The sequence below is a fragment of the Aquarana catesbeiana genome, linkage group LG01 (assembly GCF_042186555.1).
Source record: "Aquarana catesbeiana isolate 2022-GZ linkage group LG01, ASM4218655v1, whole genome shotgun sequence".
In the NCBI taxonomy this organism is placed as follows: domain Eukaryota; kingdom Metazoa; phylum Chordata; class Amphibia; order Anura; family Ranidae; genus Aquarana; species Aquarana catesbeiana.
Genome location: NC_133324.1, coordinates 420,101,127 through 420,127,073, shown reverse-complemented (window position 1 = coordinate 420,127,073; position 25,947 = coordinate 420,101,127). Strand labels below are relative to the sequence as shown.

The following is a 25,947-nucleotide window of genomic DNA, read 5'->3' as shown; positions in this document are numbered from 1 at the left end:
GAGTGCAAAAAATGGAGTACAGTCACCCATAGAAACTTAGACATCAAACATCTCTGAATCCAATACCAGTCAAATATATATGTAGTATAAAAAGGCAGATTTGCAAATTCTGAGTATGTAGACTATACAGTAAGTCGCATTTCTGATTGGAGCATATTTCACCTTTTTTCATACAGTGAAACACATTTTAACCTTTGCTTGCCTTTGCCATATTAACCCCTGTCTACATATGTGTTCTGATAGATATTCTGAGTGTCTTTAACATTTATTGCAAAAATGAACTTGGCATCAATATGGGCAGATTTTTATTTGACAGTCTAGCTTGCTACAGACATTTTTATTGAACCAGTATAAAATTATATTGCTACTGTATAGTTTGCTGTCCAGTTGCATGCAAAGGACCAATAATATAAAAATAATAGGCATATATTTTTCTGTATGTGTTTACAAACAACAATTTACATTTTAGAAGTGAAATTTACATGTTTTCTAAGGATTGCAGATATATTTTGCTGGATATCACATAATAAACTTGAAAAAAAAAAAGCGTGCAAAAGGCATGTTAAAACAATAGAATATCATTTTTAATTGCATATAAATATTGTGTTTTAAATACATCAAAATTGTAGAGGTGTTCTCTTGTTTCCATTTTCTGCTATATATTTATGATGCAGTATTGCTAGTTATATAATACACAGCCAAGTATGTTTTACGTAGCCACCCTGGCGGTATGATTATGTCAGATTTTTGCGTCTCAAAGCATAGAAATTTCGCGTTGTTTTGTTTTGCATAGAAATTTGGCGTTTTATATTGTAGAGTTGTAATTCTCAGTAATAACACACCTAAATCTGTCCAAACAAGAGTCTAGTAGACATCCCAGGTAAGAGTTTTAAACATGAAATCATAAATTATAATATAATAAATAACTATAAATAATTCTAAAAAATAATAATATAATAATAATAAAATTAATTTCCTCACTAATCACTATCGCTCAATTCTGCAAGTGTTCTAATTTATTATCGCTGTTTTCTAGCTGGTCTAAAACCACTTTTGATGTAAAGGGACAGTTTTGGTTGCCATGGACAATCTCAAGTTTCCAGGCAGAAAGAACAGTATATATAATATAAAACTGCATGCAGGACATTGGACAAAGCACTAGGGATAAAAGGGTAGTGAAATGATTTGATACAGTAATGTAATCGGTAAGATTACAGTGTACTGTATGTGTTATGTTTAGTGTACTTTTTGAATTTGTCGCCGGACTTAGGGACACTGTAGCCTACACTGGGTCATTCTCAATGTTTAGGCAAGCAAAGTCTGTGGTAATAACATGCAGCAAGCTAAGCATTAAAATATGACTCTACTATGACTATGAGAAGAAAATTTCCTACAAACCTACAGGGTTTCAGTTCATGGTACGAGCTGAAGCTTTCTGCAAGTCCTTAAAGTGGTTTTAAAGGCATGAGGTTTTTTACCTTAATGCATTCTCTGTATAAAGGTACAAAAAACCTTCCATGATCAGCTCCTCCTCAGCTTAATATTAAAAGCAAACTCACCCATCTATCCATGTCTCCATGTTTTATTTTGCTGAGAAATCACTTTCTAGCAATTCTGGCTGTGGCCATCGTTAGGGCATATGATTCATGTAGCATTTACTTCCTGGAATCCATCTGCCCATAGCTCAGCCATGCAGACAGGAGGGTGTGCTTAGCTGAGAATACCCCTCCTCCCATCCTGAAGACTCCTGGGATGTATGGCATCATTTACCTAGGCCTGAAAATCAGGAAGTAATTGAAGAAATGTAAAAGAAAAATTGATATGATATACTTTCCTATCGATTTTAGTAATGCTAGCAGCAAAAGAATTACAATAGTTAATGTTGAGTGAGAGAGTGAAGTTCCACTTTTAAGGTGCATCTCTGGGCAAAACCTTTTTTTTATGTTTGGATAAGGTGGGGGAAGGGTTAGACTCTATGTCAAGTTTTTATTGCTTTCTATGACCCCAGTGGGGGGATTCACCACTCTATTTGTATTGTAAACCATTCCCACAAGAAAGCAAGGGGAAATGTAAAATTTTAGAGTTGTCCCCTGAAAAAGATTTAAAGGGGTTATAAACCCTCAAGGTTTTTCACCTTAATGCATTCTATGCATTAAGGTGGAAAACCTTCTATAGTGAAGCAGCCCCCCAGAGCCCCCCTTTTACTTACCTGAACCCGATCGTTCCAGCGATGGGGACGAGCACAGCAGCTCCAGCCGCTGTCTCAGGTCCTCATTGGATAGATTGATAGCATCACAAACTCATATAAAAACCCTGTTTGGGCTCAACCGACTCCAATGACATAAAAGGGATAAGGAAAAGAGGAAAGGAAAAACACAGCCCACTGTGCAAGTACAAAAAGTCAAAATTTATTATATCAAAAACACATAAACGGAATAGCTAATATTAAAGATTGAACACAACGTGTCAATCATACTGTGATGAAAAATCAATGTCCACCATTCTTGCCCCTATCCAGTGACAGTAATATATAGATAGCGAGGAATGTGAAAATACAATATCTTCAATCCTGAGCAGCAATAATGAATTGAAACATAGAAATTTCATGCATGTGAATAGGATGTGGAGCTAAGTTGGCTCCCAATGGGAAATGGATCCTAGGAACATCAGACCTGCATCCTGGGAAAGAGGCACACTGGCATATTGTGATAGGTGTTAATTCCTTGATGTATCCAAAAGGGGGCAATTGCTGAGATATGAAAGGGGAAGGGACAGCACCCTGGGTCAAAAGTGGTCTAGAGGAGGTATATGGAATTGAAAGGTACAGTCACAGTATGTATGTGGCATGAAACGCCAGAGATTTGAATGCAAAACAATGTCCTGTAACCTCCCTCTCACTGTTGCAAACCATAATTTGATATCCAGAATATGCATGCAAGTTGACAGTCCTGGTCCATGGGAGATCATACATGGATCAAAGCATATAGTCCAAAGTAGAAAGAGAGTAAATGAATACTTATCAGGTGGTGATGGAAGGACAAATCTTCAGTGCCAGTGCCATTGCTGATTTCCAATGAGGCCCGTCAAGCATGCGCAAGTGTTGATATCCTCCAGTCACGGGCAAGGTGGATAAGGAAAAAGAGAGCCTAACCGGTTTCGCCGGTCACCGCCAGCTGCGTCAAAGGTAGTGTGGTCCCGTGGGGACCAACTTAGCCCCACATCCTATTCACATGCATGCAATTTCTATGTTATTGTTGCTCAGGATTGAAGATATTGTATTTTCACATTCCTCGCTATATATATTACTGTCACTGGATAGGGGCAAGAATGGTGGACATTGATTTTTTATCACAGTATGATTGACACGTTATAAATGATTCAGTTTTTATTATTGGCTATTCCATTTATGTGTTTTTGATATAAAAAAATGTTACTTTTTGTACTTGCACAGTGGGCTGTTTCTCCTTTCCTCTTTTCCTTATCCCTTTTATGACATTGGAGTCGGTTGAGCCCAAACAGGGTTTTTATTATGAGTTTTTGATGATATGATACCGAGAGCTCCCACTCCAATCCTTCTCCCCTTTTTGCAGTTTCAAGCGTATAGGGGTTTATTTATATATTTATACATGTATTCATAGCTGGCATTAGCAGGGATTTGCACCTTGAGGGATCCTTATTTTTAGTTCTGACAATAGATTGATAGCAGCAGGAGCCAGGGGCGGGGCCGAGCCATGCTGTCTGTGTCAGTGTACGCAGCAGCAGGACTTGGGAGCGCGCCCGCACGAGTGCCCCCATGAAATGTGGCTCTCCGTAAGGGCACTCGAGAAGAGGAGGTGCCAGGAGCACCGACGAGGGACCCCAAAAGAGGAGGATCAGGGCCACTCTGTGCAAAACCCTTGCACAAAGGAGGTAAGTATGATGTATGTTATTTAAAAAAAAAATGTACATTTACAACCACTTTAAGGGGAAGACTTCCAAGGGGGGTGGGGGAGGGGGACATTTGTTAATTTGTGAGATATCCACTAATTTCCTGTTGGATCTCTTGAACAGGAAGTGAAGATAAATTTCCCCAGTTGTAAACAGAGCCAAAATAAACTGACAGAGGTGTTTAATCCTTCTGCACGCTATTCAGTACTAAAAGTTTTGGCTATACAAACCTTTCACGTAGCAGTTATCATGGGCCTTGCTGTAAACTTTGGATTGGCCAAAACCTGCACTGTCCATTGTTGGCTAAATTAGGTTACAGTTAACTTGTATTGTTTAACTTGATCTGAAAATAAATTTGTATTTATTGCCTGCTTCCTGACAATCAAGTCTAAACATTTACAAAAGTATAGTATTCTTATAGATGAAAACGAACGCTCTGCCAGTGCAGAATTCACAAACATACCAAACAAGATTTGTGAACAGTTCGATCATCATAGAAGTCAGGGCATCTGGGGATGCAAGCTACAACAGCAGGATTGCAAGATGTGCTGACAGCACAGCTATCCTGGCATGGTACTCAATGTGATACAGAGGACAGTGCTGCAAAAAAGGTCAGAAAGCAAAGCATCTGCTGTTAAGTGAGGCAACAGCTGTAAAACGTCTCAGAGGGCCTGATGAAACATACTGCGCTCTGTGGTTTGTTTGGCTTCAGTACATGCAATAATATGTGTAAGGCTTGTGTCTGCAGAAGAGATCACACTGTGTGTAGTCTGTAATAGACCTAATCAGCCTATGAATTTATAGCTCAAGGCTTTCATAGACAATGCTGATGTAATGTTATTCAAAAAAGTAATATGTAAAATGTATTATTATTAATAATAATAATAATAATAATAATTATTATTAGTATTATTATTATTGTATGGTCATGTTTTGGCCTGTTTGGTTCATGTACCAGTTTGCAGGTAAATTGTTGTTTCATTGATCATCCTCACTTATGTGTTCCCAAATGCAGCTTCTTTTGCAGTTTGATTACATATGAACTGCACCTAAGTTACTGTACTCAATGGTGCTGAGTATATAGGTGTAACAAAATAGTAGATGCAGCATAATACAAGCATTGAGACCTTGGAACAGAGGTAAGCATCCCTAATGGTATTCACCAAACAGAGACCTGTGTTTTCAACTCAGTTGGAATAATTTTAAAGTCCACCCTAACACTAAAATCCATGCATCTACAGACATCCATGATCTAACACTAATCTATCTAATCCTGTAAAGAAGAAATCAGTATACATGCCTTTTCTGAAGACGATCTAATCCGGTCTCCAGCGGGAAAGAAGCTCTGCAGAGGACACGGCCGACAATGGCTGTGAATTGAATAGGAAGTGATGTCACCCAAATACTTACTATGGGGCTTCCATTGTCGGCTGCCTCCTCTGCACCCGCCACCACAGCGAAGCTGCACCTGACAGCTCAGCGTGGGATTGGGTTGGATTGGCTTTAGAAAAGGTATGTATACTGATTTCTTCTTTACAGGGCTAGATAGATTAGTGTTAGATCATGGATGTCTGTAGATGCAGGGATTTTAGTGTTAGGGTGGACTTCTACTTTAACATTAAAGCGGAGTTCAAGTGTTTTTTTTGTTTATTCAAAGTCAGCAGCTACAAAAAGTGTACCTGCTGACTTTTAATAAAGACACTCACCTGTCCCACGATCCAGCGATGCGTTCTCTCGCTCGCCTTTCCCCGGGGTAGGCATTACAAGTGTGGGCACCCGGCTGTGACAGCTTGCAGCTTCACAGCTGGGTGTGCACGGCATATTTGTGAGTCGCACTGTGCCTCCTCAATAGCCGGGCTATCTTCTGGGACCTGTGACATGTCCCAGGAAGAGAGGCGGCCCAATTGGACGTGGGAGCTGGGTACCTGTCAAAACTAGGTACCTGCTAGCCCGCCAAACAAATGACATACCAAATGTGGAATAAAAGGGGGTGAGGAGTGCTTAACACGGAACTTCCACTTTTGGGTGGAACTCCGCTTTATTGTGTGCTACGTTAAGGCAGCCCATTAACTTAGAATGTGCTGCCCTGCATGGCAACAAAAAAATGATCTTGTGTTACCACAAAGCATAGGTTTGAGGGGGTTCTCATACAATTCAACCAGGCTGATAGAGATTTTTTTGTGACTGCAGTTGTGGTGGTAGTGTCCTTTGTGGTTAGCTTAAGCTCTGTTTGCTGTTCATTGATAATACAACCCTTTAAATCTAAAATAATTCTGATTGCAGAGCTATAGTGAAGACAAGGCAAGGGTGTACCAGACTGCTGCAGAGAGAAATTTTAGAAAATTTAAATTTATGTTGTGTTTATGTTGTGGTTTAATACCAATATAAGGAAATTCCAAAATAACTCAAGTATACACGGTAAAATTATTTTTGTAAAAAAAAAAACTTCCTTCCAAGAAAAGGTAAACTCTTAAGAATAAAAATGTATGTGATATGATCACAGGAGTGCAGATGAAAATGCAGATACCATGCCAGTTTTTACCTAGAATAAACTGTTCCTCTCCAGCCATGCTCAGTAATGCTTTCATTTAGATTGTTAGGACAAGCAACTGAGCTGTCTTGCAGTCCCCACAGCAATTTTGTGGTGTAATTACATTACCACTGCACTGATTATAGTGAAACAGCTATGTCATTCAATTGAAAATGTAGGGGAAAATTAGTTTAGTGCAACACAGCTCATGTTGATTTCAATGAAAAACACAAAGAGGGAATTTTCTTTTTATGCTTTTAACTACAACAAATTGTAACAACCAAAAAAACATGCATTGAGCAAGCTGTGCATTCCACGGCCCATTTACATGATTGGAGGTTGGATATTATGGTAAAGTGATAGTATCGGCTCTAACAGTGATCTCATAATGTTGTATATACAAAGATCCAGCCATAAAACATATGGCTAGCAATCTGATAGTTGACCATTTCCCAAACATTTGCAAGGACAGGGCATATAGTTACCACAGTCAAACTGGGCTCATGAGACATTAATTGTTTTCAATGTTTATATCATATCTTCTTCTGGTCCAAACCAATAGAAAACTAACAATTGTTTTCCAAAACCCCAAAAAGTAGCACCATCTAAGCCACCAATTATACAAATGTAATTATTAAGCACATTCACAAATAAAAAAAAAGGTGTGTAAGACTTGCACCGCTGTATTCATACATTCAATATATGCAGTTCAGTGAAACCTCTGTAGTGAGGCCAATATATATATATATACAGCAGATAAAATAAGTATTGAGCATGTCACCGTTTTTCTAGGTAAATATATTTTTAAAGGTGTTATTGACATGAACTTTTCACCACATGTCGGTGACACGTACCTTGGACATGTACCACGTACCTCGGAGGTGAGCCTGACGTGCAGAGGGAGACCTCTCGTACAGCCCTGGTTACCGGGTCACTGGAGTTTGGGACAGTGACCGTAGGAGTGCAGTGAGGTAAGAGTGCCTGCTGAGGAGAGGGTGGAACTGGCTGGAGTGCTGAGGATGCAGGTCAGCGGGATGCAGGTCAGCTGGATGCAGGTCAGCAGCACGCAGGTCAGCTGAATGCAGGTGTGCCAGCAAGCAACAAGCGCACGCGGGTGCACACAGCAGGCAGGAGCAAGGTCAGACAAGCCAGACAGTGGATCAGTTCAGGCAGAATCGGCAGGCAAAGGATGGCCAGAGTTCAGGCTGGTTTTGGCAACGGAAGATCAGGGAGACAGGTAAACAGAGCAGGGTCAAGGAAGCCAAAGGTCAGGACTGGAGACAGCAGCGAGGTCAGAGAGCCGGGTCAGTATGAGATCAGGTGCAGATTCAGGAACAGGTCACAGGATAAGCTGCAGATCAGACAGCAAGGACTGAACAGTAGGAGCCCCTTTTAAAGGCCACTGAGCGCCAAGGCAGCGTTACTGTGCACGCTTTACGCGATCGGCACACGTGCATGCGTATTGGCACACGTCTGTTCCCTGCTGGAAGCCTGTTGACTTGGATGCACCTGAGCCCTTTTGCAGGTTCAAGAGCTGTGTGTTCATGACATTGCTCCCTCCTTAAGGGCAACCTCCGGGTGCCCAAAAGAGTTCTTTTTTTGGGGGTGACTACCCCCTCCACTTGATCAAATATTGAAGTTGATTACTGCAGTCTATGACAGCCTCTACCTCATCTTCTTCGTCCCCATTAACCATTACGGGTTCAGGTGACCCCGATCCTCTGTCCGGGAAGGGGGCAGGTACTGTGGGTTTCAGCAGGGACATGTGGAACACTGGGTGAACTTTGAACGAATCAGGCAAGGTAAGTTCATAAGAGACCTCATTCAATTTCTTTTTAATTGGGAAAGGGCCAATAAATCTGGGTGCCAGCTTTTTCGAGGGGCAAGCCATTCTGAGGTTTTAGTGGATAACCACACCTGATCACCTGGTTGGAGGCGTAATTCCCCTCTTCTCTTTCTGTCATATAGCCTCTGGTTGGTTGCCAGCGTTTGGCCGTAGTTTCTTGCAACAACTTGTTGTTGCGACGCAGAAACTTGACAGTGCTTTGTACTGTTGGAACTGAAGATTCCGGGATAATGTTAGGGAGGAAGACAGGATGGAATCCATAGTTTGCAAAGAATGGTGACTGACCTGTGACCGAATGGCTGGCATTATTGAAAGCAAATTCTGCTAGGGGTAATAGTGCTATCCAATCATCCTGGACAAACGTGGTAAAGCAACGGATGTACTGCTCCAGGGTCTGGTTTGTCCTCTCAGTCTGTCCATTAGTCTGGGGGTGGAAAGTAGATGACATGGAAAGTTCAATTTTCAGGATTTGACATTGTGATTTCCAGAAGTGAGAGGTAAACTGGACTCCCCTGTCAGATACAATGTTTGTTGGCACCCCATGTAGTCTTACGATCTCCCAGATAAACACCCGAGCGGTTTCCATGGCAGAAGGTGTATTCTTTAGGGGTATGAAGTGGGCCATCTTGGACCACTACAAAGATGGCCGTATGTCCTTCAGAAGGGGGTAGCTCAACTATAAAGTCCATGGCAATCATGCTCCAGGGTCTGTCAGGAATTGGTAATGTTCTGAGGAGACCCTAGGACTTGGTCCTGGCAGACATGCTTTGGGTACAGATGACACATGACTTGACATATTTCCTGCAATCTCTCTCGAGCTTCGGCCACCAGAACATGCGCTGAATTAGTTAGAGAGTCTTGTGGACCCCAAAATGGCCGGCCAGAGGGTGGTCGTAACATAGGCTCAGTACATTTGTCTGGAACCTCTCTGGTACAAAAATGTTATTGTCTTTCCAAAGCATCCCATCCTTGGGTATCAGGGTCACTCCTGGTGGACAGGACACCCCCACTGAGGCTTGTTTTAGACCGGACATCAGATCTGTCTGGAGAAGCAGAAAGTTGCCTTGAGATAAAATAGTATCTGAGGTTTCTTTGGGGTCATCGTACATGCGAGAGAAAGTGTCTGGCTTGATGTTTTTTGACCCCAGCCGGTAGGTGATATGAAATGAAAATCTGGAAAGAATAGCGCCCACCGTGCTTGGTGCGGCTTCAGACGTTTGGCAGTTTGCAGATATTCCAGATTTTTGTGATCCGTGTAGATAAGTATGGGATGTGCCGCTCCCTCCAGCAGGTATTGCCATTCTTCGAGTGCGGCTTTAATGACCAAAAGTTCACAATCACCTATGTCGTAATTCCTCTTGGCAAGAGAAAGCTTATGGGAGAAGAAGGCTATAGGGTGCATAAGATCCTTGAGTCCTTGGCGCTGAGAGATAACTGCCCCCACTACTGTTTCTGAAGCGTCAACCTCGAGTAAGTAAGGGAGAGAGGGATCCGGATGGCTCAGGATGGGGGCAGAGGTAAAAAGTCCCTTTAGAGTAGAAAAAGCGGCTTGTGCCTTGGAATTCCAGTGGAATCGGATGTTTTGTTTTGTTAGCTGGGTGATCGAGGAAATGATAGCAGAGAATCCTTTAATAAACCTTCTGTAAAAAATTGCAAAGCCAACAAAACGCTGCACCCCCTTTTTGTCTGAGGGTGCAGGCCAGTCCAGGACACCTGTAAAATTTTGTGGGTCCATCTTGAACCCTTCTGTGGAAATTACTAGGCCCAAGAACTGGATACTCTGCCATTCGAACTCACATTTTTCTGGTTTGGCGTATAGCCCATGCTGACGGAGTCGGCAGAGTACCATCTTGATGTGTTTCCGGTGCTGCTCCAAGGATGTGGAAAAGATCAGGATATCTAAGTAGACTATTATGAAGATATCTAGGCAGTCTCTGAAGATATCATTTACAAAGTGCTGGAAGGTGGCAGGGGCATTACACAGGCCGAAGGGCATCACTAGATAGTCATAGTGACCAAACCTGGTACAGAAGGCCGTTTTCCATTCATCCCCTGCACGAATACGAACCAAATTGTAGGCCCCTCGAAGATCGAGTTTGGTGAACACAACAGTAATTCTTAGTCTTTGAAAAAGCTTGGGCACCAGGGGTAAAGGGTACCGGTTCTTGACCGTGACTTTATTCAGCTCCCGGTAGTCCACACAAGGACACAATGAGTGGTCCTTTTCTTCTACAAAAAAGATTCCTGCCCCAGCCAGGGAGGTAGATGGTCGGATGAATCCCCTCTTCAGATTTTTGTCCACATACTCCTTTAATACCTCCAACTCCCGCTCAGATTGGGGGAAAATCCGCTCGAAGGGGATTTCGGCTCCAGGCAGCAACTCGATCAGGCAATCGTAAGAACGGTGGGGAGAAAGAGTCTTTGCACCTCGTTTACTAAAAATGTCTAAGAACTCATGGTACTGTTCAGGTACTGCTGAGCGTAACTCTGAGTCAGCTTCCAGGCACAGCAGAGGGCCAGACACCTTGGGAGGTAAGGGCAGACAGTGTTTTTGACAGTAGGGAGATTGAAATTTGATTTCTATGGAGCCCCAGTCAATTCGCGGGTTGTGAGCCTGAAGCCATGGTAGACCCAAGATGACCGGGAACAGAGGGGACACAATTGCATCAAGTTTTAGCAGTTCCTTATGGTCCGAGGCAGTGACCACAGGCAGTGTAGGAGTCTCCTGGGTCACCTGGCCAGGTTTAATACGGGACCCATCCACCAGAAAGATGGAAAGTCCTTGTGCCCTGTGCTGGAATGGGATGCGTTGTTGGTTAGCAAAGTTCACATCAATAAAACAACTGCAAGCACCAGAGTCTGTTATTGCAGTAACAGACACAGTCCTTCCTGGAAGCTGAAATGAGATGGCTAGAGCCAGGTGAGTAGAGTTGGTAGAGGGTGCCGGATGACTGGTAGAGGAGATGGACAAATATCTACGGAACTTGGCAGGACATGAATGTACATAGTGGCCGACTCCCCGCAGTACAGGCAGAGATTAAGCTGTTGCCGACATAATCGTTCCTTGGCGGACAATGAGGGTCTTATTAGTCCGACCTGCATAGGTTTAGAAAAGTCCGGTGTCTGTTTAGTTGGTGCAGGATTAACTGGGACTGGTCTGGAGAAAACAGGACGGGTGGTCATGGCCACTCGGGGTAACATCCAGGTTGCCTTGCTGGAGCACGTGAAGAGCAGCCTCTGCAGTGGAGATTCGTTGGAGGTCATCGTATAAGAGTGACATGGTGTTGAAAAAGGATGACAAAGAGTCCAGCGAAACATGGCGTCCTTCCAGCAGATGATGGGCCCAGGTTTGTGGTTCTCCTAGCAGAAGTGAGACAACAAACCCCACCTTGGTGGTTTCCTGTGAAAAGGTTAAAGGCAGTAAGGAGAAGTATAACTCGCATGCATTGCGGAAGGCCCAAAACTTGCTTCAATCCCCGGAGAACTTCTCCGGGATTGGGACCCTTGGCACTGGAGGTAACATCAATACAGAGGGTGCGGAGGTAGCCTCTGTCAATATCCCGCTAGGAGGAAGGTCTGTAGTGGTCGTCCGGAATTGCACTTGTCTCTCTAGGCATTCATAGCCGTCCTGGAGGGATTTCACCTCTTGAGTGAGGGCTGAGAGAAGTTGGCAGATCTCATCAGTAGTGGAGGTCCCTCTTGCAGGTTCGGGCATGGCTGTCTGATACTGACACGTACCTCAGAGGTGAGCCTGACGTGCAGAGGGAGACCTCTCGTACAGCCCTAGTTCCTGGGTCACTGGAGTTTGGGACAATGACCGTAGGAGCGCAGTGAGGTAAGAGTGCCTGCTGAGTTCTCTGGAACTAGAGATGATGATCACTGGGAGAGGCTGGAACTGGCTGAAGTGCTGAGGATGCAGGTCAGCTGGATGCAGGTCAGCGGGATGCAGGTCAGCTGGATGCAGGCCAAGCCAAAGATCAGGATTGGAGACAGCAGCGAGGTCAGAGAGCCGGGTCAGTATGAGATCAGGTGCAGATGCGGGAACAGGTCACAGGATAAGCTGCAGATCAGACAGCAAGGACTGAACAGTAGGAACCCCTTTTAAAGGCCACTGGTCGCCAAGGCAGCGTTACTGTGCACGCTCTCCCCGATCGGTGCATGCGCATTGGCGCATGTCTGTTCGCTGCTGGAAGCCTGTTGACTGGGATGCACCTGAGTCCTGTTGCAGGTCTAAGCGCCATGCGTCCATGACAGTAGGTAACAACCCATGCAATCCATACATACAAAGAAACCAAAACAAATAAATTTAGAAATTAAGTTATGTGTAATACAATGGAATGACACAAGGAAAAAAGTATTGAACACATGAAGAAAGGGATGTAAAAAAAGGCATGGAAAGCCAGGATACCAGCTGAAATCTATCAGTAATTAGAAAGCAATCCTGCCCCTTGTCAGTGAAAATTAATATCAGCTGGTTCAGCCTCAACTGATGGCCTATAAAAAGGTATCTCATTACCAAGGTGTCACACAAGAAACATCTCATCATGCATAAAAGCTAAGAGCTCTCTCTAAACCTTCCTAAACCTTATTGTTGCAAAAGATACTGATGTCATTGATTACAGAAGTATTTCTAAACTTCTGAATGTTCCAGTGAGAACTGTTGTGGGCCATAATCCAAAAACGGAAAGAACCATAAACCAGCCATGACCAGGTGCTCCTTGCAAGATATCTGATAGAGTAGTGAAAATAATTATCAGAAGAGTTTTACAAGCGCTAAGGACCACTTGTGGAGAGCTTCACAAAGACCTGGAATTAGCAGGTACAATTGTTTTAAAGAAAACAATAAGTAATATACGCTCCCCATGCAAGACTCCATTGCTGAACAAAAAACATGTTGAAGCTCATTTAAAGTTTGTTGCACAACATTTAACCAAGCCTGTGAAATACTGGGAGAATATAGTCTGGTCATATGAGACCTAGATTGAATTCTTTGCATGCCATAATACACACCATGTCTGGAGGTCAAATGGCATTGCACATCACCCAAAAACACTATACCAACAGTGACATTTGGAGGTGGGAACATCATGGTGTGGGGCTGTTTTTCAGCATGCGGTACTGGCAAACTTCATGTCATTGAAGGAGGGATGAATGGAAAAATGTACCAAGACATTCTTGATAAAGATCTGCTGCTATCTACCAGGATTATGAAGATGAAACGAGGGTGGACATTTCAGCAAAGCAATGATCCCAAGCACAAAGCCAAGGAAACTCTCAGTTGGTTTCGAAGAAAGAAAATAAAGCTGCTAGAATTGCCCAGCCAATCACCTGACTTGAATCCAAAAGAAAATCTCTGGTAAGAACTAAAAATCAGATTTCATAGAAGATACCAAAGGAACCTTCAAGATTTGAAAACTTTATGTGGAAGAATGGGCCAAAATCACACCTGAGCAATGCATGCGACTAGTTTCTCCATATTGGAGGCATCTTGAAGCTGTCATTACCAACAAAGGATTTTGTACGAAGTATTAAATACATTTCCATTAGTGTGTTGACTACTTTTTCCCTGTGTCATTCCATTTCATTACACATAACTTAATTTCTGAACTTATTTGTTTTGGTTTCTTTGTATGTATGGATTGCATGGGTTGTTACCGACATGTGAAAATTTCACGTCAATAGTACCTTTAGAAATATATTTAGCTAGAAAAACGGTGACATGGTCAATACCCGCTGTATATATATATATATATATATATATATATATATATATATATATATATATATATATATATATATATATACACACACACACAAACAGTATTCTTTATATTTTGTGTTCAATGCAGGTAAAGGTGTCTTACAAATGTTTAGCAGAGATCTGTGCAGGCAATTTACTTTAATGCAGTCGGGAATGTTCTTATTAGTTTGTTCTTATTAGTTTATTGTGAAGATGCCCATTTTATTTACTGCTAACATAATGTGCAGCACTTAAAATGTTTCCTGTTAAGTACAGTGATATAATCTGTGTAATTTGAATACTTGGAGGTTTACCAAGTCTAAGAAAGTGTCTAACGGAAATGTAGAGATTCTGTGTATGGGTTTTGTTGACTTATCTTGGTCACTGAATGTTCAGCTAATTATTTAATACTACAATATGGCTTTTTTCCAGCAAATGTGTTTCATTTGGGTTATTCCTTATCATTGCATCATACAATTCCAAATAGTCCTGTGCCTACTTTTTGAGCAGGAAAACATTAATTTACCTTATTTCCACAGGAGCCCTGCACTTTTATTTCCATGCTTTCAGAGGTGGATATAGATTGAGTATTTATAATGTAAAATAGCAAGTGGTTGTCATGGCCAAAACAGTGATTACAAACTTGATTAGCATCCAAGACAAATGGTGTACCCCAAGGCAGCCCCAAAGCTGTGATCACAACTGGCTCCAGAGCTTGCCAAGCAGCCAGATGCCTTTATTGGAAAGCTCTTTGCTGCAGTTTAGCACCTGAGTCCTAAGCAAGAGAAAAAGTCTGACCTCGCACTCCCACATGACGCCAAATCGTTGTCGGAGAATGCTGCGTCAATAAATGATAAAGAATCTGTCCATGTTATTATTATTTTCTCCAATTTGCACGCCACACTTGTAAAAATATATTCCGGGCCTTCCAAATTTCCTCTAACATGGCACAAAGCAAAACACACAAACATCTTTTTATTTGAAATAAAATGTTGTCTAATCCAAATGAAAATGTGTTTGTTTTCTTTTTGACATGTTTTATTGAAAAATTCCAGTCCAAATAATAAAGGAATAGTAGTAATAATATTTACCATCACATTATATATTTACACAGGGTGAAGTTAAACAAAAAGGCAGCCGTTACATCTGTACTGACCTTTTTCCTGACCAAGTGTTCTGTGTTAGCATTTTAGTGGCAACGGAATCAAAACATATTTTCAAATCTTTTCCTTAAAGATATAGTCATGTTATGTCTATATGATTAGAATGTTGTACAATGTTGTCTATTATTAGAAATGAAAAAGAAAAAAATGTTTAATTTAAGAGATATCTAAGTAGTTAGTAGAGCTTTATTTTATTACATTAAGGAACAAGAATGAAGGAATTTATATTGGACGTACAGTATGTGTGTTTATAATCTCCTTCTAGAATCAGGACCTTGGTGCAGGATTCAGCATGAAAAAAATGTATATTGGGCAGCTGTTAATTACAGGTTAATATTTCATCTGAAAACAGCAATTTTTGTCTGTCCTTAACAGCCTTGCTATTGTCCGAGTCCTATTGAAAAGTTAACATTGGCATACGACTAGAATTTATATGCTGTTGCTAAATTGTATTGCCCTGTACACACGGTCGGACTTTGTTCGGACATTCCGACAACAAAATCCTAGGATTTTTTCCGACGGATGTTGGCTCAAACTTGTCTTGCATACACACGGTCACACAAAGTTGTCGGAAAATCCGATCGTTCTGAACGCGGTGACGTAAAACACGTACGTCGGGATTATAAATGGGGCAGTGGCCAATAGCTTTCATCTCTTTATTTATTCTGAGCATGCGTGGCACTTTGTCCGTTGGATTTGTGTACACACGATCGGAATTTCCGACAACGGATTTTGTTGTCGGAAAATTTTATCTCCTGCTCTCCAACTTTGTGTGTCGGAAAATCCGATGGAAAATGTCCGATGGAGCCCACACACGGTTGGAATTTCCGACAACACGCTCCGATCGGACATTTTCCATCGGAAAATCGGACCGTGTGTACAGGGCATTAGAGTGTAGTTATCTTTAATGTAGAAATATTTGTAGTGCTTATCCTTTTTTTTTTTCTATCTGGCCAAAGATGGATCGAAATTTGGCTGGTTCAGCAGGGACTGGGTGAATTTTGATCCACCTATGGCCATTCATGTTCATGAGAAGTCGATGTAATGACTAACTTCTCACAAAAGGGCTTGATCAACCCTGCAGCCAAGCAGCTCTGATCAGTATAGTCTGCCAGCAGAGGATTTCCACTGTCAGAATACAATAGCATAGCAGGGAGGATTCCTCCATCCATCCCATTTGTGTGGATTGGGGAATCTATTCAGTTTTTTTGATCAGCCCACTGGATGAACAGATCCATGCATGGCCAGCTTTAGATATATTCTTTTCAGTGTTCACCCTACCCAAATTTTAAAATTACCCATTGAAATGTATATGGGGGGGGGGGATATATGGTGGGGTAGCTTAAAAATCCCAAGCTCCTGTTTTTTTACACTTCCCAACTGCTGGAAGTCTCTTTATTACAGGCCACGCGGTGCTCAGGGAAGTTTGCAGTTTAAATCCTCCCAAACATGGGAGTATTCCAGATCCTGTGTACCAGCGCTTAGTCCATAGATGGTCAGGGGACTGCATTATCCGACTGGTAGCATCACCCTCTGGTTCTCCAGCCCCACCCTTCATCAAGTTCTATATGATTTAGCAAAATCTACATTATTTTCAAAGACAATCATCATGCTGCCCTTGCAGTCAGACGATTTGGCTGGATTTGCTTTTTGAGCCTAATGGAGTATACTATATAATGGTACCCATAAACAATCGTTGATTTGTTATTTGAGTCTGCCAGTGTTGTAAGTACTGGTCAATAATCCAGTTGTCTGAGAGTAACCTCAGACTTTACTAGATAAAGTAGGTACCAATATACGAATCATACTGGGGTTTGTCTTTTTGTGTTTATGTACACAAAATGCAGAAAAATATTTTTTGGGGGTCAAAATGCTTAAAAATGTCTGCATGTCCGTCATCTAATGACTATAATTGTGTCCCACAAGATCTCAGTAACATAGCTAAGCACATCTAGACCAAAGACTCGTGGAAAACATATCTTAATCTGCACTTTGCCCTTTTTTCCCCCAAACATAATTTCTTGAAATGCTTGTAGTGATTATTTGTGTGTCTGAATTACTCTATTGTAATGGAATTCTATGTAGCTGGTATAGTATTTTCTATTGTTTTGTCTTTTGTGACAGTTTCAATAGACACATTAACAACTGCTGCTAGTCTGGCTGTCAGTATGTATGGTTACAACTTTCCCTCTGTTCAGTTTTAACTTTATTTTACTCTTGAATGTCACTTCAATTCATTTCTTTTAGAAGAGATTTCATTATTCTTCCCAGGCTAGGATTAGGCTTCTGGGCACAAATTTGAAAATGTAAAAGCTGTAAATCTGTTGATTTTAGAAATTGCCTATTAAGTTGTTAATTGTGATGCTTTTTAATAGACAAGCATATTAATCTTATAAAGAATCTTTTATGTTTTTGCTTAGAGGACTATTTTCCAAAGTCTGGCATACTTGAATCCAAGTTATGGCTTAAAGTGACTCTGTCAGTTTAAAACATCTATACCCTGTATCTTGTGTCTAGTATGCTGTGTAAACTTGACAAAGCACTGAGGTTTCCCAAGGCTGTGCACATAGCTAGGGTACCAAAAACACATGCAAGTTATATGTATATTTTTGGTCTGCCGGTGCAAGAAAATGCAGTGAACCTGCGTTCACACTAATAAGGGTTCCGAGCGATATTAGGCTCTTCTACAAGGAGACCATAGCAAATGTAGACTTGTAATACAAATCAGTCTGGTCCATTCATAACTTGTGCCATGTGTTGTGGAAAAAGCAGGCTCGATGAGTTTTATAGCATTAGCATTGTGTTTTAAGGGTTCACATAAACTAATGGTAATGCAGAAAGAACCATATATAGTGTATTTTACTATGTTTCAGTCTTTTCTATTCAACAAAACAAATGTGAAAGCAGCTCATACCAATGTGGCTTCTTAGCATAGACATATACATGTCGGCAACATAGATATGCATGTCTATACATATAGATTTCCAAAAACAATATTTGCATGCAAATCCAAACTGTTTCCTATATTTGTGCCTAGCCGAAGTAGAAATCTCTTGATTTGCATAGTTTGAACATTAAACTCCTTCCTCAGCAGACTGAAGCTTGGATAACTTCTGTGTCATAGCCAATTAAAGGATATAGTGGTCTAAACTGACAGACTTGCTTTTTATAATATAATATGACTTTATAGGCAGCTTTCACTGCACAGATCTGTATGATCTCTGTGACAGCAAACAGCAGGGAACCTACCTTTGCTAAAGTTTTTCCTAAAGGTAAATACATTTACAGTCCTGAGGCAAAATGTGTAGAACACTGAAATAACTTGAACAGTGTTTGATCACAGGCACCCAGGGAACTTGTGATGAGAGCGGAAAGAATGGTGGTTTAAGACCTGTTCAATTAAAGATTGTGATAACATAAATGTTCCAGCCTTTCTTGTTAAATTAATCTCTTTGATTAATGTTGAATTACCTTCATAATGAGTTGCAGCACATACTAATGTTTTCTATTTACTATGATTTCTTACAGCCCAACAGCAGCGGGCAAGTCGTTGGGAAGGTGCCTGGCCACTTCACTCCAGTGTTGGCCCCATCACCCCATCATGGTGCAGTTAGACCAGTGACACTGACCATGACTGACACAAAGCCTATCACTACATCCACTGAAGGTGAGGTTAATTCACTAACAATGGCATGTTATAACTCATTTATTTATGAAAACATTATCTTAATTGTACAGTACATGACACAGACTTGTACCTACAGGTGATTGGACATTAGTAAAACTTTTGAGGGCCTCATTCCATGGGTCCTCAGTTTTCTGCTAGTATCCTAAGGTGATGAACCTCATCTCCCTTGTAGAGAAATCACTCTTAGCTTAACTAGTTCATTGTTTTATATTCGAATTCTTCAATCAACACTTTAGTCATCTCCTTCAATGCCTTCTAAGCACTGACTTATTACCTGGGTTATGTAAAGAATTCCATTTTGACTAACATTCCCTTACTATGCTAATGCAGATGTCTCTTGCCTTGCATATTTATTTTTTAAACCTGCCTTATGACCTGTAGCAGTTTCCAGCACCATTTCACTTTTGCTCATATATTTTGCCCAGAACAGAGCAAATGTCTCCCTTAAGACTCTATCAGTAGCCAGTAGATGAGAAACCCATGGGACGTTGTACATTTTAAGTGTATTAAGCACCTTTAAATGAACATTGTTAATTTAAGTTATTGCTAAAAAATTAGACACACCCATTTCCATAGGAAAGGTGCTTTACTTTACATGCAATAAGAACACCTGTTAGCTGAGTTGGAGAAAATAATACAAGAGGTCTCCACTTTTGGCAGACGTGTCTCCTCCTGTCATTCTCAATGTGACATCTGTGGCTCAATGGCCAAACTAACCCCACAATAATTACTTATTCTATATAAGCACAGACATACACATATTATCATCAGATGTAGCCAAATGAACCAGATGAATTCAGTAGTTGATAAGCCCAATGTGGAAATCAAAAGCCAGTTTTAAGAAGACTGGGAATATGTGCCTCCACTGACTACCAGGCTAAAAATGGATTCAGTCTGCACTTTTTGGCATATTGGCCATCTGGCACCTGGGTTTTTCCAGCTCCATATAATCAGTAAATGTATCTGTGTCATGTTTACTATAATGCATTAAAATATTATATTGTGTTTATGGTAGTATATATACATACTTTTTAAACATATTATGTTGGGTTTTCAAGTACTTCAAATCCATTATTCAAAGGACATATGTCAGTTACATGTTTCAGGAACTAGTTTCAGATGCACTGTACACCACAGAATTTTCTTTATGCAAGTTTCCTATTGTAAACGTATTAAAAAATGAGATTGGTTTGGAAGACTGTATATATGTATGCAGCATTCTTCCCAAACTTCTGAAACTTCTGTTTGCTACTTCATAGTCATTTGCACAGAAGACACACTCTTCTTACAAGGGGGCAATGGAATTGGAAAATGTGGCTGGTAGCGCTTACTGAACCAGTCACAGAATAACTGGAAGACCAGACTATGTTTTAATCTGAGGGCCAGGAGTGGTCCTCATTTATCAGTAATGGCTGCATGTTTTAGATATGGTAGCTCAGACTTTTCCAGCTAAGGATCCAGCTGCACGTTTTAAGGTTCCAAGTGAGATGATTTTTGCCAAATTTAGCCTATTAAAGTTGGAATTGGAAACTGTTGTATATATGTGGGCCCTTTGACATATGTGGTACCCATTGGCTGATTAAACTCTGGGAAAGGATTGATCCTGTGGGTGGGATTTTCCTAGCCACGTACTATTATCACCCTGACTTAGAACCAGCACTGTAGACCAATAATAAGGCATATAAATGGCTTTATCATTCTATTGGTGTTAATCATCTGGTGTCTATAGGTATTTTAATTCTGAGGCAACATTGTTAACTCCTTCTGTATATATAATATGATTAAGCATACTTAAACATGAAAAGTCTGCTTGCAGCCAAACTGGGCTAAAGCCTTTCTGAATACTCTAGCACTGAAAATTCCTACTAAAGCCTGGTACACACAGGCAGTTTTTTTTTGTTCAACCCAAAGGGCTGAACAAAAAAAAACTGAGTAGCTTGCTATTGTGTTCGGACAGGGGGACAGCCCCCCCCCACCAGAACATATCTGATGCCAATCGGCTGCTGGTTTTCCAACGTGCTCGTTCGACAGAAGCTGGTTGTGAGACCGGCTTTTGCCACACAAGGAGCTGTACACACGGGACAAAAATTGGTGGGTATCTGCTGAACTGACTATTTTCGGCCCATGTTTACCTAGTATTAGCTTACCTTTCCCTGTAATATAAAGAGGGGTTAGGAAGTTATTGTTTACTATAATTAACCCTGTCTGTACTGTGCTGGCAGAATTCATAATCAGTTGTAAGCTAGATTTGAACACTCTCTATCCTAACAAAAGATTAAAGATCTAGAAGCTGGGCTTCTTGCATTGTATGTTAATCAGGGAAAACTCAAAGTTTCCACGGTCAGAATAGCTTGCAGTCTGCCCAGAGACCTGCTCCAAATAAACATCCAAAAGGTAAGAAGCATTTTTTGAAAACATATTTTTTGGTATGATGTGGGAATAATACCATAACACATAACAAATATATAGGTGGGTTTTCTGGGTTGACTGAAAAAGTGGAAATATACTTCAGAGCCTCCTTTTTGAGGGACACAAGCTTAGAATTGTTATAAACCAGGCTGCTCACAATATCAAAGGGGTTAAGTGTCGCATCAAGAGATTTGTTAATCTCCTCTAATTGAAGATTCCTTGAGGATGTAAAATGGTAAAAGACACGCTAAATGCAAGTATGACAAATGCTTGATTACATGGATAATATGATTTTTGTAACTTTGCTTGATAATGAGACCCTGTAACTGTGCGAAGAATGCTTAAATCGATACTGTGCATTTGTATTTTATTTCATCTTGTAAAATGCAAAGTTTGATTTAATTTATAACACAAATTTACTCAGAATAATGAAAATCTTTGTGAAAGTATACAACAGAAAGATGCATGATAGTAAAATTTGGAAAAATATTTAAAGAAATATTACTAGTTAGCTAACTTTTGGGTAGATAGCGATAGGGTGACTCACCCACAACTTCTCATGTCTCGCAGTAAAACCAGTAGCAAAGTTTCTGCACCTGATTCTAGAGTCCCAACCCTGTGACAATGCCTTTATGTGAAGGTCTCACTCTCCCTATTGGAATGTACTTTTATTATTATTTTTATTATATAGGATTTTAATAGCGCCAACAGTTTGAACAGTGCTTTACAGTATATACGGAGACAGTACGATTACAATACTGTTCATTACAGAAGGAATAGGAGGAGGAGTGTAAGAATAGGATTGTAAGCTCACGGAGCTTGTAATCTAAAGGGGGGGAATACAAAATGTAGCTGCAGGGAATAATCTGATAGAGGTAGCTGAAATACATTTTTTAGGTGGGGGTGGGGTAGGCTTCCCTTAATAAATGTGTTTTCAAGGATCGCCTGAAGGCAAACAGGGTAGGAGCTAACTGGACAAACTGGGGTAGGGAGTTCCAGAGGATGGAAGAGGTTCTGGACAAGTCCTGGACGTGAGCTCGCTAGAAGGTAGCAAGGGAGCTAGAGCCCAAGATGTCTTTGGAGGAGCGGAGAGGACGTTTTTGGGCAATATCTGCAGATGAGGTTGGTGATGGAGCTGGGAGCAGTGTTGTGGATGGCTTTGTATATTGTGGTTAGTGTTTTGAATATTTGACTAATGGAAGCCAGAGAAGGGCAGCAGCCATGGATCAGTCACTAAGGTGTATAAGTCTAGCTGAAGCATTAATGATAGACTGAGTGGGGGAATATATAAATTGTTGTGTTCCACGCTTAGGTCTAGGATAGGCTGCTGCCTCCCCTGGAGCCTCAATTGAAGCTCCCGTATTAAAAGATTGTGTATATGTAGGGGTGTGTGGCGCTGCCCGTCACCTGAAGAGTGATCCTTTACAGTGAGTCACTCCTCCCAGGTGAATATGCAATAGGTGGATATTAATTGCTTCAGGTGGCATTACCCGTCACCCAAAGAGTGATCCTCTACAGTGAATCACTCCTCCCAGGTGAATATGCAATAGATGGGTGATAATTATTCCCGTCACCTGAAGGGTGATTCCCCAATGGGTCACCCAATGGGTCACTCTTCTCAAATGGATAGTGAGTGATTTCCCAATAGTGAGGTAAATGTCATAGAGGGTGTGCTCACCCTGTGACCTATATTAGTGTATTATTAATGCTCTATTATTGTGCTATTTACAACCAAATGTCCAACCCCCATTCCCAAAATAGATGTGCAAAAGGTAGTAGTGATCTCATCAAATCATCTAGAACAAACAAATTTAATCCTTAATAATTCATCCCAAACAATATGTAGTATATGTGCAAATTAATATACGAAGTGATGAAAAAATTATTATCATATACATAAAAATACATTAATAAGATAAAGTTCCAGTGAAAAAGTGTCAAAATGAAAAAAATATAAAAAATAATTAAAAATCAAAAATAAAGTTCGATCTCAAGTAGTGCAAAATAGCAAAATTTCAAGTGACTTGTCCAAAGTGGTTCGTGCCTGGATTTAACCACAGATGTGCACTAAATCAAGTGACTTCCATCCTTCAGTTCCCCACTCACCAGATTCTTGCACCCCTACAGGGGTAAAACGCATGTAGTGAGTGTACTGGCTATATCCAGAGCAGACTCCTCCACCTTGGCTCAGCAGACACTGGGGTATCTGAATCCTTCTACCCCTCCTGGGGTAAATCGCTTCCACTAGATAGAGTTGCAGTAATCCTCTCTTCCTTGTTGAACCGCAGGTTATCCTCATGAATGGAAAAGACGGGCACTCATAGTGTGAATCCGAATGGTTTGTTTATTAAAATAAGTAAGAAACAGAACTTGACACAGTCAAGTATAAAGCTAGCATGCCCTGGTTGCAAATCATGAGCTCCGGATCGGCGTGTGTTCCACAGACCGGAACTCTGCAATCGGAAATGACGTGAGTGCATACCAAGCTCCGTCTTGCGCGTTTCGTCATAGAAGTCACCTGAGGTGGTGGGGGATAGCCTGTGTAAAGGTAGGCCAGTGAGGAGGGAGTTGCAGTAGTCAAAACAGGAGATAACTTTGGAGTGAATAAGTTGTTTTTTGGTGTCGTTAGTTAAGAAGAGGTGAATTCTGGAACTGTTGCAGAGGTTAAGGCGGCAAGATTTAGCCAGTGATTGGATGTGGGGCCTGAAGGATAGGTCAGAGTCTAAAATTACACCTAGTACCCTGGTGTCTGTGGAGGAACTAATAATTGTGCAATTGTGTTAAATGGTCATAGTCATGATGGAGAGATCAGGTAGAGGAAATTTTACAAGCTCAGTTCTAGGCCCCTTATACATGAGGCAGACTCCATTGGAGTCTGCCTGCTCAGTGGGGAATCTGAATGCAGATCCCCGCTGAGCAGGCGAATGACTGGCCCATGACCACTCCGCATATGCATAGCAGACACAGCCCGCTCTCCTCTATGGGCGTTCCGATGTAAGTGGACCGCTTGTCCTTTTACACCTGACTGCCATCCGATCCGCCAGATGGATAGGGAATGGATCCCCAGCTGTCATGTTTTTTAGCAGACAGGATCAGATCGGATATCAGTGGGTGTCAATGAACACATCTCGGTTGGTAAGTCCGCCCATGTGAAAGAGCCCTTAGACAGACTGAGTTTGAGGAAGTGATGTGACATCCATACTGATATGTCACTCAGTAAATTTGTGATTTGTGAGAAGATTGAGGGGTGAGCTGGAGAGTAGAGAGATAGATCTGGGCGGCGTCAGCATAGATGTGGTATTGGAAGACATGGGAGGCTATTATCTGGCCCAGGGAGGGGGTGTAGAGAGAGAATAGAAGAGCCCAAGGACAGAGCCTTGGGGTACTCCAACAGAAAGAGGAAGAGGAGCAGAGCTGTATGTGATACTGAAGGTACACTGTGGTAGGTAGGAGGAGAACCAGGAAATAGCAGGTCGGCTGGAGGAGAAAGAAGAACACTGGAGATCACTCCATGAATTGTATCAATCTTGTTTTTGGAATAATTGGCAATCTCTTGGGCAGTAAGTAAGTTAGTGGGGGTGAAGTAGAGAATTAAGGGTAGAAAAGAGTTCACGAGGATGTTGTAGGTTTGTTTAGTAGTGTGGAGGCAGGAGTTGCATTTGAGAAGAGCAGATTTGTAGAGGGATTTGTAGAGGGTGAAGTCTTGCAGGGATTTAGTTTTAGGCCATACTTGCTCAAGAGCACAGTTGTGTCTTTTGAGACTTCTGGTGTCATTTGTTTGCCAGGGTTGTAGCAGGTGAGGCCTGGTTCTGCAGAGAGAACAAGAAACAAGTATGTCAAGGGAGGATTAGAGTAAGTTGTAGACAAAATGGCCAGGTCTGGGCAGGACAGGAGTGCAATTTTGCCATAAAGGCAGTCAGTAGCAGGGTAAAGATGGGAAAAGTTGAGGTGGCAAAGGTTTCTATAGGTAACTGTTTGCTGGTTGGAGGCATAGGAGGTTGGAGACAGGGAGAGTGTGAAATTGATAAGGTTGGGATCGGAGAGAGGAAAAGGAGTATTAGAGAGGTTGCAGAGGTGGGAAAATACAAGATGGAGTGTGTTGCCATTGGAGTGAGTGGCAGTTGGTGTTCAATGTGTTAAAATTAATCAAGAAAGAATGACAGTGGTCCAGGAGGCTGATAAATGTCTGCAATCCTCAGGCAAACTGGAGAATAAAGACAAATGCGGTGCACGTCAAAAGAGCAGAGGGATAAAGTGGGAGGTGTAGGAAGAACCTGGAAGGTGCCTTGTGGGGAAAGGAGAAGTCTAATGCCACCTCTTTTTCACTGGGTCTGGGTGAGTGTGTCCAGTGGAGGCAGCTAGAGAGGCAGAGTCAGATTCCTGGAATCAGGTTTCAGTAACAGCAAGCAGGTTGTGGGGGTTGAATAGGAAAAGGTCTCCTTTTATTTTACATTACAGAGAATCCAGCAGAAAGATCAAGACTCTTTGGCAGAATTGACAGATTTGAGAAAGGGTGGGAACATCCACTGGAATTTCAAAGAGAAAAAAAGCAATATGCTAATGTACACTCTAAATTAAAGTGTCAGTGGACCAACCCCTTGAACTTTTAGTCTTAGGAACACAGAGTCATTGTGTATAATAATA

The 25,947-nt window shown here is 41.4% G+C and overlaps 1 protein-coding gene across 11 annotated transcripts in view; it reads left to right on the top strand.

The window, feature by feature from the left end:
• NFIB (nuclear factor I B) overlaps positions 1–25,947 on the top strand; it is a 595,118-nt gene that overhangs the window by 523,995 nt on the left and 45,176 nt on the right. For 10 of the 11 annotated variants that reach the window (XM_073635597.1, XM_073635538.1, XM_073635590.1 and 7 more), the window contains one exon: positions 18,735–18,873. In XM_073635597.1, the coding sequence (XP_073491698.1) occupies positions 18,735–18,873 (139 nt within the window). Of the gene's footprint in view, positions 1–18,734; positions 18,901–25,947 lie in introns of all 11 variants that reach the window. The other variant, XM_073635625.1, reaches the window with a different exon arrangement.